The sequence below is a fragment of the Sinocyclocheilus grahami genome, unplaced genomic scaffold, assembly GCF_001515645.1.
Source record: "Sinocyclocheilus grahami isolate Dianchi unplaced genomic scaffold, SAMN03320097.WGS_v1.1 scaffold718.1, whole genome shotgun sequence".
Classification (NCBI taxonomy): Eukaryota; Metazoa; Chordata; class Actinopteri; order Cypriniformes; family Cyprinidae; genus Sinocyclocheilus; species Sinocyclocheilus grahami.
Window position 1 is genome coordinate 58,021 of NW_015505897.1, and position 13,019 is coordinate 71,039.

The 13,019-nt window shown below is 38.2% G+C and overlaps 1 protein-coding gene across 1 annotated transcript; it reads right to left on the reverse strand.

Annotated features, from left to right (window-relative positions):
• Positions 1 to 333: 333 nt before the first annotated feature.
• chrnb1l (cholinergic receptor, nicotinic, beta 1 (muscle) like) lies at positions 334 to 11,085 on the reverse strand. Its single transcript, XM_016244416.1, has 12 exons — positions 11,034 to 11,085; positions 9,765 to 9,898; positions 9,318 to 9,362; positions 8,193 to 8,302; positions 7,882 to 7,990; positions 7,498 to 7,645; positions 7,060 to 7,245; positions 6,189 to 6,412; positions 5,912 to 6,070; positions 3,745 to 3,776; positions 753 to 894; positions 334 to 524 (listed from the first exon to the last, which is right to left on the reverse strand). Exons 1-12 carry the CDS (start codon positions 11,083 to 11,085, stop codon positions 384 to 386), a joined length of 1,482 nt encoding a protein of 493 aa, XP_016099902.1. The 3' UTR covers positions 334 to 383.
• Between the last annotated feature and the right edge of the window lie 1,934 nt (positions 11,086 to 13,019).

Genomic DNA, 13,019 nt, shown 5'->3' on the forward strand with positions numbered 1-13,019 from the left:
TATTGACTGCACATCAGTTCATTAACTTTACCGTAGCTAGATTGGCAAAGCATGGAGTTGTGGCATGCTTGTCAGACTTTATATCCTAGTGGTTTAGTGACGAGTCAGATCCAGGAAGGATTTAATAAACCACTGCTGACAGACAGAAAAGAGCTGCACACAAGGATATAAATACTGTATGACTGTTTAGATTATGCTGAATGCATGTGATTATAATTTTTATGATATATTCTCTAGGGCATTAGAGATCCCCAATTTCTCAAAGAAAGAAAGAAAGGCAAATAAATATGATTTTTGATGCCCCCTAGAGTCAGTCCACACCAACTACAGTTTTACTATGTTTTGTGTTCAGGAGCTGTGTGCCTGTCATTTAAGGGATGTGCTCATGGAAAAGGCTGGTCAGGAGTGCAGTTGAAACTGGCATCCAGAAACATGGCCGATGTGCCCAGGGTAGTAATGATGACAAAGAGCCAAAGGAAGAGCCGATCCAAAACCACAGCAATGTACTGCCAGTCATCTGTCATCTACACGGGCACACATCAAACACAGAAACAATGGGATATGTTGATCTCACTGACACAGGAGGATGTGTATTGTCAATTTATGAATAATCATGAGGATCAGGGACAGACCGAGAGGAAGAGCCTTAGATAAAGGTTTCTTTGTGTATCTGTGAGTTTGTGTGGAAAAACAGAGACGGAAAGTGAATGAGAATGTGTGTGGTTTGTGAGCATGTGTGTTCATAGACTCACGGTATCGTCCACATCCTGTTTCTTCAATTGTTCAGCCACGTACGTGACGGCGGCGATTGCAGATTTGAGATTCGGAGGCAGAATCAGACAAAAGTTGTCACTGTTTGAAAACCTCTGCAACTTCACAGTGCTCTCGTTATGACTGAAAAGCACAAATACACAAAAATAAAAGAATGATTAACCCTAAACAAAGGCTCATAAGTGTACTAACAAAACACAAATAGTTATGCTGCAGTGTTTCCATGTCCACTCACTGTAAGTTGATTATTAACATTATATAAAATTCTAACAATTATCATTAAACGAATAGTTCACCCTAAAATGCTAAAAATGCTAAAAATGTACTCACCCTCGGCCATCTCCTGCTAACCAATGGATTATCTGCAGTGAATGGGTGCCACCAAAATGAGAGTTCAAACAGCTGTCAAAATCACAATAATCCACATGTAATCCACACTACTCCAGTCCACCAAAACTGTGTGTAAAACAAATCCACCATTAATGCATTTGAACTTTAAACTTCTGTCATATAGTCCATAATCGATACCGATGTTCCTCCAGTGAAAAAGTCCATGCCCTGTTTTCCCTTTCTCATCAAAATCCACAGAAATATTTGTTTAGAACTGTTTTTTTTGTGCATGTAAACGATGCATGATCTGTGCATATTTCTCTCCTGATTCAGACAAGATAACCTTTTCACCGGAGAAAGCAATATTATGGATAAGGACTTTTGCTTCACAAGAGGTTAATTGATGGACTGGAGTTGTGTCAGTTACTTATGGATTATTGTGATGTTTTTTGTCAGCTGTTTGGACCTTGACGGCACCCATTCACTGCAGAGGATCCTTTGGTGAGCAAGTGATATAGTGCTACACTTCTCTAAATCTGTTCAGATGAACAAACAAACTCATCTACATCTTGGATGACCTGAGGGGTGAGTACATTTTCAACAAATTTTCATTTTTCATTCCTTTGAAAATTGCTTATAAGTATGAGCAGCAATTTTGGCCCTTTGATATTAATTAAGATATGGTGTTATATTGCTCACACTTTTTAAGCACTCAGCTTTCAATTTAGTCAATACTGAGAACAGAAAAAAAAAAGGAATATTGGAGACTAGGTGGTACTTGGCCTAAACGTTTGATACTGTATCGTATTGCATATTGGTTTAATGTGCTGCCTGCCCTTGTCTTCCTCTTTTATCCTGAAAAATATGACTTATCCCATGACCTGACTGGTCTGCAAGTGACAGCCGCACACTTTGAAACGTCAGGGCAACATTTAGACAACATGCACTTACACATTTTTAGAACAGCACTGCGTTATTCATGCATAGCTCACCATCGTCATACTAGGAGAAAATCATCTATTTCATCTACTACAAGTAACAGCATACTTCTCTGCAACAAGCCAGACAATATTGTGTTGCTCTGTGCTATAGTGGGAATGAGTCTGTCATACAGTGTAGAATGAATGAGAGCAGTGCTGTGTCTGGGACTGACCTCCCTCACATTCCCATTCTTTCAAGGGTGAGTTTTTTCCAACAGGGATTATACAGAGAGCACCACACGTCCAGCACATGATATGCACGGTCAATGAGATGCATACAGGTATAGACAACTCATACAAATGTTTGTTTCCAGATACTGTATGTGTGATGTATGCATTCACTTTCCTATGCACATGTTGCATACACACACTTAATATAAAAACCCATCCTCAAATGATTATCTGCACAGACACAACTCATGCACACAGACCTCTGCACAACATAAACAAACAATGCACATAAATACAACACAGATTCAAATCATGTTGCGCTTCATACTCTTTCACTTGTCTTTTCAGCCAGTTAAATAAACATATGCAGGACATCAGAGTAACATGCTGACTACAACTTTTACTAAGCATTGTAGGCTGTTTTCATTTTATTTCATTGCATTTTCTGTGGAATCAATGTTGAAACACTCTAAAATGGCTAGAAATTGAACATAATGTCTGAGAGTGTTTTCATGTGCAAAAGTTGTAATTTTATCAGCATGCTATTTAAACCACAACCACCACCAAAACAACAACAACAACAACAACAACAACAACAACAACAACAACAACAACAAACTAAACAACAACAACAACAACAACAAACTACAGCAACTACTAGCTGACCATTGTTACCCAACCCATGTTACAGGTTTCTTTTCACATCTTACTCTGGACCACAGTATATTTGCATTATTGACACAAGTACTACCTCGATTACCAGTGGCAGCTGTGTGGCACTTTTATTGTTATTGTTAAGTAAAATGAACTAAATTAATTACGTTTTCAATAATTAAAATAAAGCTGAAAAATTTAATTGAAACTTAAATTACTAAATAAAACTAAATTAAACTAATTAAGCTAAATAGAAATATAAAAAACAAAAAACAAAGTATATAAACAATACAAAAAGAACACTTTTAAGGACTTTTAAGGAGAAAAGGGAGTGTCAAATATCCAAAACTGTAAAATTTCTACTGACATTTCTGACAAGAATCAATGACAAATTAATCAATGACACTCTGCTTGCAAATTACCACAACAAAAACTCAAATTATGTAATTGTAATAATTAACTTCTAAAATGAGGCTTATTGCTTTCATACCAATTGTTTATTGGGTATCCAGACACCTGTTTTCAAGCAAGACCTGAGTTCATTACACGTTTCACACCAGCCAAACTCTGACATCAAACACATTTGGGACCACTCATCTGCTGTCAAACCACCATTAGATTTAGCAAGAAATTTAGGATATTTAGGCCTTTGGGTTGTTCCAAAGTTTGGATAGCAAGTACCACCTGCTAATAAAAATGGATCACATTCAACAAAATTAACTTTCCCTGAAATCACTTCTCTCATCCTGTAGCCCTCAAGACCGGCGCCATGTCTTGAAGGACTTGTGAGCTTAGCACTTTAATAAAGCTCTATAGCGGCATGCAGCCATCTTAAGACCACCTGTTAGACTGGCTAAAGACTGGCACACTCTGCGGCACCAGATTACAGGAGCAAGAATGACAGGCCACAGGTCACGAGCCAACAGATGAAGAGGAGGAAAATAGGCACCCCAGGCCCACCAAACAGTTCATTACTACTATTAAGGACAGATGGAGACCACACACTGTAGAATAAAGCAGAGTCATGTGCATGTTTTCAGAAAAAAACCCATCCATCTGTCCATCAAAATGTCCATTCATCCATTTATGTGCATCCTCCACCTTCGGCCCTCTCCTGCTGTTCTTGTGTGCATTACACGCTAATGCCTCAGCTCAACAAGGGCTCAGATTCTGGCAACTTTGGAGGGGTGACTGGGCTTAACTTGGCTGAGATCAAATGCGCTTAGATTGAGAGGAGGAACAGCCAGCACAGTGACTTTCATCATCCACTCACACTGATCCGAGTTTATGAGAGTTGTTTAAAAGCGAGCAATATTGTCAACACCAGCAGATTATGGTACAAGCTAGGGCTGCACGATAAATCGAAATCGCGATTCGAGAGAAGCTGCGATTGTCATGCGTATCTTTCAGTGAAGCACGGTTCTGTGATCAGCAGTGTGATCGCTGCAGCTGAATAAACAGAAGATTCAACTGCTTTCATTGATTCAATGTGACTAATAAACACACGACTCTGGTAATATACAGTTTATCTGAGTTCTTATTATTATAATTTTCATTAAAATAAAGTATATTTATAATGCAATGCCTTTATCACTGCTTAAATACTATGAAATATGTTGCGTGCCTTATTCTGTGTAAGAAGCCACATCATCTCACAGAAGGATTTATTTCAAACACTCGACCGACGTTATGAAGAGAGTTTGGAGTAAAAATATGTTATTAAATGTGGTATTTTCACATGCTTTCAGATGGAGCAGCATTTACTTCACAGAGCCGTAGTTCACTGAGAAGCTGTGCAAACAGCTGTCATTATCGCCAACGATTTCTGCGATTTCAGAATCGTGTAATAAAATCGTCTGCGATTTTTTTGCGTAACTTGTCAGTGAACTACGGCTATGTGTAGTAAATGCTGCTCCATCTGAAAGCACGTGATGATGATATACTGCTGATTACAGAACCGGCTTTTTTAACAAAATGCGCATGACAATCGCATTCGATTAACCGTGCAGCCCTAGCCAGCAAAGCGACTTTCATCATCTGCTCACCCTGATCCACGTTTATGAGTTGTTTAAAAGCGAGCAATATTGCCAACACCAGCAGATTATGGTACAAGCACATTAAAGTGCTGCATATTGATTTGGCATCTATGTGTGTTTTTGTCTGAGTGAGTGTTCATTAATTGTGTCTAACAAGAGTTGTACTTCGCATTTGCATTCAAACAGATTTGACAAGACCAATAAGCAAAAAGACATAACAAAACAGGCAAACTATTGTAAACTTCACTTTGTTGTTATAAACTTTAACCACAACCAAATCAGATGTTATTCTATACAACTCTATAGAACATGCATATAGTTCTATCATGACAACTCTTGGAAGATGTTAGCATGGTAATGGATATGACTGTATATTACTGTACTGCCAGTCTTGGCGGAATAGATCTTCTACGCTACTGTTGGTTATTGCTGTTTTTGTAGATTATTGCTGCTGCTGCAAAGCAAGAACAGTAACTTGCTACTGCCAATACATGAGCAGATACAGCTCGCTGAGTATTTAAGACATACTGCTGCTGCACAAATAGCATATGTAATAACCCGTAGCAGATCTATACAGGTGGAGCTGGGGAAGGTGGATGATTTCAGAGGAGCTCTGAAGGCGTGCTACGAAATGCTCTAGTGGATGCTAATCAGCCATTTAAATGTAAAGCAGAAAGCTCATTGGCTGTGTATGCAACATGAACCAATCAGTGCCAAGTCGTGTAATGTTGTGAATATCATTAGTTTGCATTAACAACCCATCAGCTTGCGCCATCTTAAAAGTTTCATGACAGAACTTTTATACGCTATTATCTCATATGCATGCAATTTATATCACATTTAATCTTAAAACGTTTTGGAAGACACACAAATTGTTATAAACAAAAGCACGGTTATTTTGTGATTGACTGAGACTGAGTAACTGATTTTTATTGCACACAATACCTACCTTCCTCTCCAAGGCAATACCAGATCTGGGTTGATCTTTCGGATAAAATATTCACCTCCAGGTTTAAGACCTTTGTCCAGAAAACTAAATGGGATGCTTTCTTTTGGCTCGTCCTCCACTGGTTCCTCAATTTGGGGCCTCAGCACACCCAAGTAACGCGGCAGTAAGTTGATGAAAACCTGTAGATTGTTAGATGACAGGAAATGCTTTCAGGTTTAAGTAAGTTTACTGAATAACATGAATAAACTGCTTTTTATATTAAGATTTTTTCTGAATGTGAATCTTTCTAAGGGTCACCTTGCGCACCCATAAGGGCATGTGGTGTGTGCTGGGAGTCCTGTGGTGAAGGTTCAGGACCACCACACTAAGGATTACTGAGAACATCACCAGGATCATGGTGAACATTACATAGTTAACGATGATAGGAATGCCAAGTGATGTTTCTGGGACTTTGCCAGCCAACAACAGCACAAAAACAGTGAGAGCAATGAGGACTGAGATGGACAGAGTCATCTTCTCACCTGAAGGAGATATCGGAAAACATGTCTTACATACAGACACATTGTGTTCCATTTCTCTTTCAGTATAAATAAAATGACAAGTGATTAGATAAATTAAAAATCGATCAAGACAAAGTTAAACAATGTCATCCACAGTTTGCATACAGCCAAATATAAATAATAAAAAAAACAAAGAACTACTGTTCATAAGTTTGGGGTCAACAAGATTTTTTTTAAAGAACTTTCTATTCATCAAATAATCCAGAAAAAAACATGTTTCCACAAAAATATTAAGCGGCACAACTGTTTTCAACACTGATAACAATAAGAAATGTTTCTTGTGCAGTAAATCACATCATGTGACATTGAAGACAGAAGTAATGGCTGCTGACAATTTAACTTTGCCATCACAGAAATAAATTACATTTTAAAATATATATACAATAGAAAACAGTTATTATAAATTGTAATAATATTTCACAATATTACTGTTTTTCTGCATTTTTGATCAAATAAATGCAGCCTTGGTAGGCATAAGGGACTCGACTTCAAACTTTTGAATGGTAGTGTATATTTAATTAGTCAGGATGTTTCATAAAACATCAAAGTTGAACATAACCTGCACAATTTACAGTCAACATATTGATTTTCTAATTAAAGATGGCCACCTGCACCAGGTGGTAGATAGAAGACAAATATGGCCAGCACACTGGTGAGGATGCAGGGCACGATGATGTTAATGATGTAAAACAGAGGCTTCCTCTCAATGATCAGGTAGAAGGTGCTGTCCTCATACAAGTCATCGTGGATGTTCTTTCTGCTGGGCTTGTGACAAATCTGCCACTCACCGTTCTCTTAGGGAAGAGAGAGGACTGATGAGAGAAAGAGCGATAGAAGGAAGAAGAGAGTGTGCCATGTGCCAAGTTGCTACATTGCTTGGCAACCATAAACAGACTACAGGTAATTTAACTATATTACTATGCTGAATATAATAACTTTGTACAAATATTATTTTCATAAATAAATACAAATAATCCCTATTGTAATATTCCACGGTTCCTGACCTTGGAGAGGAAGCTGCCACTTTTAGGATGAAGTACACTAACCAGTGAACGCATTCTCATCAATCACTATCTCATGGAGCTCGTTGCCATCTTCATCTAGACCGTACTGAAGGTCCACTTCTGAGGAATCATATGTGTAGGAACGAAACACCATTGTGCAGTTCTGCCAGTCAAATGGAAAGTACGCCACCTATAGGGATGGAGAACACAGATTTGAACATAATACAGTACAACACAATAATAGTAAGCAACTTTAAATCAGTAATATGGTTCAAATGATTTGTGGTTTAAGGTTCAACACAAATTAAACTCCAACAATAGTTTCTGTGATTCTGACAAAGGAATTTAATTTACTATAGAAGTCTATTTACTATGATCCAAGAATATTACTTTAACATGTAAGCATACTAACAAGTTCACATGTACCTCTATGGAACAGGAGCTGCGGTAGATGGCTGGTGGATACCAGGAGACGGTTCCATCGCTTCTCACTAGCACATTTACATACAGGGCAACATCAAACTGACCATCATTACTATGAAACAGAAAGAGAACATCTTATTCAAGTCCTAAATTCAGTGTCAATTTTTACAGTGTAAAGAGATCAAAAGGTTTTTAATTCAAGTATGATACTGTGGCAGGTGCCCTGCTGCTGCGGAGCAGTGCCGATCATGCACTTCTTAAAACAACATCTTTCAAATGCTTGTCAGTGTGGCATTGTTGGAGGATGATCTCACTTGTTGATTAGGTAGATGTCTGGACGCCACACTTTTAAGGGAGGAATTCGCACAGCATCAATATTGTCATAGTCCTCAGGATTCCAGGATAACCTGTAATCTGTCCATTCCTTGAAATGAGAGAGACAGAAAGAGAGAGTGTAGGGGGGAATGGAATTTCCATCAGATTCTACTGTTTTATTATACTGACACTTTATTAAAGGGGTCATATGATGCGATTTCAAGTTTTCCTTTTTCTTTGGAGTGTTACAAGCTGATTGTGCATAGATAAGATCCCTGAAGTTGCAAAGACTAAAGTCTCAAAACCAAAGAGATATTCTTTATCAAAGTTAAGACTCTGCTACGCCCCCCTAAAACGGCTCGTTCTAACACGCCCCCACATATCTACCTCACTATGTGGAAATATTTACACCAAATACACAAAATAATGATCTTTAAAAAAGCATCATATGACCCCTTTAAGCCATTTTGAACCTTTGGCTGGTCGTCATAATTTGACAGAAAACTTGACACTAACCCAGTCACTTACTGAGGTTAGAAATTATGTCTTTAAAGAACATTACATATATACACCAATGCTGCATGGTGTACTTAAAAAATACAGTAAAAACAGTAATATTGTGATACATTAGTACAATTTAAATGAACTGTTTAAAAGGTACTTTTAAAAATGATTTTAAAATGTACTTTTTTCCTGTCATGGCAAAGCTGAACTTTCAGCAATTACTACAGACTTCAGTGTCACATGATCCTTCAGACATTATTCTACTATGGCGATTTAGTGCTCAAGAAACATTTCTTTAAAACATTATTTAACAGTTTATCCAGATCAGGATATCATTAAGGAGACATTTTGACAAATCTATTGAGATCAAATTCATCCCCAATATTTATCCACAATTCCCTTAGTTAAGCAATCCAATTCTTTCTCTGCCACACACAGCATTATCCTACTGAGCACCATGAGCACACTTATTTGCTCTACATCTAAAGAAAGCCCACACGACAGTAAAAAAAAAAAAAAAGAAAAGCCAAAAATGACTTGCAGTTATAAAAAGTGACAGTCAATTTAAGCGGAGAATAAACAGCGGTTAGGAAGGATGAGATAAATGATCAGCCTCTCACCATATTCATGAACATGTTTGTTGTCATCTCTCCATTCTTCTCATTCTGTGAGAGAAGAGAGATAGTGACATTAGCGCGGCACTAACGCGTGTCGAGTGTGGCATGCTGTCACAGTCAGTCCTTCCGTATGAAAGCTAATGTTCTATGCATGGCTTGATGCTTCGTGGCTGGAAATGGCTTGCTGATAGGGGACTAAATGCTAATGTTTCTCTAATGTTAGGGAAATGTTGCTGAAGCGTTGGCCGCATGGCCCAGTGGGTACGAGAGAGGCAGCTGGGCCACTGATCTCCAACAGCCTGCTGGGAATGTCACGGAACACAAACTGTGTGAGTGATCACAAAGAGAGAAACGCTTTGGAAATAAACAATGAATAAAGAGAGGATCAGTAATTCCGCATAGGAAAATGTGTGTGGACGTGTTTATGCATGAGTGTTATGTGTATCATACCAAGCTGATGAGCTGTACTAAAGTCATTCCCACTCGGATCATCACTCGCTCAGTCCAGGTACGCGCTGGACGCACCTTCAGGTTGTAATCCAGAAACAAATCCTCCAGTAGCATGCGTTCAGCCTCGGATGCCACTGAAAACACACATGCAGACACACAAATGCTTGTTTTATTTCAGCAGGTCATTAACTTCTTCCCTCTCCTTGTTTCGTAATCAAAATAAGACTTGTCTATCTCGCTCTCAGTGTTTCTTCTGACTTGTAGTCATAAAAAGGGTTTTCTAAGAATGGGCTGACTCAGATCAACATTCAGAGGAGTTAATGGCCTCAGCACTGCTTTCTTTGTCTCCTTATTACAAGGTCAAATATGCTGTAGCATTCTAAACATTATATGGATTGTGTGTCAGACAGATGCAGTCCGTCACATGCAGTTTATGAAAGCACATAACTGACACACTGGTGACATATACACCTGTTACTATCTGTGATCACGTCTGTTCAGATATACAGACCATCTACTGATTCCGAATTTCAAACTAATTAATTAATAAGTTTCTTATTAATTAATATAGTAATTTATATATTACATGTATATATTTATATGCAATTTATATACACACACACACACACTCAATTAAATTATTCATGATGAATATATTTTAATATAAATATTATTGTACATACTGTAAATTATGCAGTACATTCACAAAATGTATTAACATAACATTTTATATAATAATGCATAAACTCTTAGAAACAAAAATATACATGCATACACACACATATATACATACATTTGGGGTAAGTTTTTTTTTTTTTAAGAAATGTATCTTTATTTAGCAAGAATGCATTACATTGATAAGAAGTGACAGTAAATAATTTAAATTGTCCTTTCGAACTTTTTATTCATCAAAAAATTCTGAAAATAAAAATGATCATGTTTTTCCACAGTAATATTAAGCAGCACAACATTGATAATGATAAGAAATGTTTATTGAGCACCAAATCAGAATATTAAAAAGATTCCCGAAGGATCATGTGGAGTAATGGCTGTTGAAAATTTATCTTTGACATTACAGGAATAAATTATATTTTAAAACATTAAAAATGGAAAAGTTTTACATTTTAAATAATATTTCACACTAATATTGTTTTTTTCTACTGTATTTGAGATGCAATAAACCTTTACAACCCCAAATGTTTTGAATGCTAGTGCAAATACGTCAATGCAAACACTCTTCCCACATCTAAACTGCCAGATCTGTATTACCTGTGAGAGTTAGAAGCCAGCAGCACCACAGGACCCCAAGCAGAGCCTTCATTTGAAGTACAATCTGTATATCCACAGTTTGGCACCTGCCGTCACCACTGGCACCACGTACAGACACACCTTAACAAGCTCTCACATGCACTCACACTAACTCGCATATCCCACAGACTCTGTCCTCTCTCTAACCAACAGCCCAGTGTGATTGTGCCAAACCTTCCCTACCGAACCCTGACGTGGTCAACTCATCACTTTTCTCCTCCCTGCAACCTGACTTTTGAAAAGCAGGTCTGTGATTGGTTGGGAGGAAAGAGAATTATGGGAGGGAGAAAGGAATGCGTGGACTCTGTGGCAGCCCTGGCAGGTGCCTGTTGATGGTTTGTGTAAGTGTGTGTGTGTGTGTGTGTGGATAATTTTGTGAGAGAACAAAGGGAAGAGGTGGGCACGACTGTTCCTTTCCGGAGGGTGAGAAAGGACAGGAGTGAACATACTCACATACACACACAATCACACTGCTCACATACTTGTGTGGGGACTTCCCTTCCTACTTGTTCTTAATATAACCCAATTATAATGACTGAAGACCAACTCGAAATGCTAATTTTACCATTATTAGATATGAATTCAAGTGTTTAGGACTTTTTTGCCTTGTGGTATTCATCTGATGCATCTGAATTGGCTTAGTACCATTCATCTGAGGACAACACGTGCATGCAACAAAGTGGCCAGCATGAAGGCATGAAGATTTCACCCCCTCAACATACCCATCTCTCTGTCTCTGTTCAATTTGTTCTGTCTGTCTTGTGGTAAAGGCATTTGCTATTGCTGCAAGGCGACAGCAGATATACAGTCTCTCAAATAAACACACACACACACACACACACACACACACACACACAGGTTTGTTTTTATGGTTTATGGGGACTCTCCATAGGCGTAATGGATTTTATACTGTACAAACCGTATTTTCTATTGCCCTACACCAACCCTACACCTAAACCTACCCCTCACAGGAAACTTTCTGCATTTTTAGATTTTCAAAAAAACTCATTCTGAATTATTTATAAGCCTTTTGAATTACGGGGACACTGAAAATGTCCTCATAAATCACCTTCTCGTTGTAATACCTATGTCATACCCATGTTATTATACAAATTTGTGTCCTCAAACCACATAAACATGCACACACACACACACACACACTTAGCATCTCACATTCTAGCTCAGAAATTATCAACCATGACAACTGAATATTACTTGCTGACAGTAAGCACAAACAGGCTGTAAATAAGCTTCAGACAAGCGTAATACAAGCCCCACAAAACTGGTCTTCTCAGGTCAATATCACAAAGCTCCACAGAGTTAGTGGGCAGAGTAACTACTGTGCTAGCTGAGTTTATTCAGCTTGTTCACTGTGTAATTTATTCACAGTTAGTCTTAAAGTGGGTTGATAAATCTCAAGGTTGTTACTTGTTACACTCTAAAAAATGCTAGGTTAAATACAACCCAGTGCTGGGTAAAATAGGGACAAACGCAGCGATTGGGTTGTTTTGACCCAGCAGTTGGGTTAAATGTTTAACCCAACCTTCTGGGTAGTAACCCAACCGCTGGGTCAAAACAGCCCAATTGCTGGATTTGTCCCTATTTTACCCAGCACTGGGCTGTATTTAACCCAGCATTTTTTAGAGTGTAGAGATACTTTTGTAAATCTTTTAAGCCTTATGTAAGTCATTCTGAATCTTCTGAAATCTCTTTTGTGAAAGGCACAGTTCACATTAGGCAATTGTCAACAGCAAACTCAAAGTGTTTTTATTTTTAAGGGCAGGGTGGCTTTGCCCACTGATCAGACTTCAGGTTGGATAGTTTCTAATTCCAGTTTCTAATTCTAATTCCAGGAATAAGCCATGCCTCTCTGATAGAGTCTACATAGGCAAGAGGACAGTAGCGTCCCGTGAAGATATCTGGAGTAATGAGAGGAAAGTGCAGCAG

Excerpts from the sequence above, each read along its gene's own strand:
- chrnb1l (XM_016244416.1), bottom strand. The coding sequence starts at position 11,085 with ATGAAGGCTCTGCTTGGGGTCCTGTGGTGCTGCTGGCTTCTAACTCTC. Across the intron at positions 6,413-7,059 it reads CTATCTACCACCTGGTGCAG|GTGAGAAGATGACTCTGTCC; the intron begins GTGGCCATCTTT and ends TATCTCCTTCAG. Across the intron at positions 6,071-6,188 it reads TGCCCTTATGGGTGCGCAAG|GTTTTCATCAACTTACTGCC; the intron begins GTGACCCTTAGA and ends AACAATCTACAG.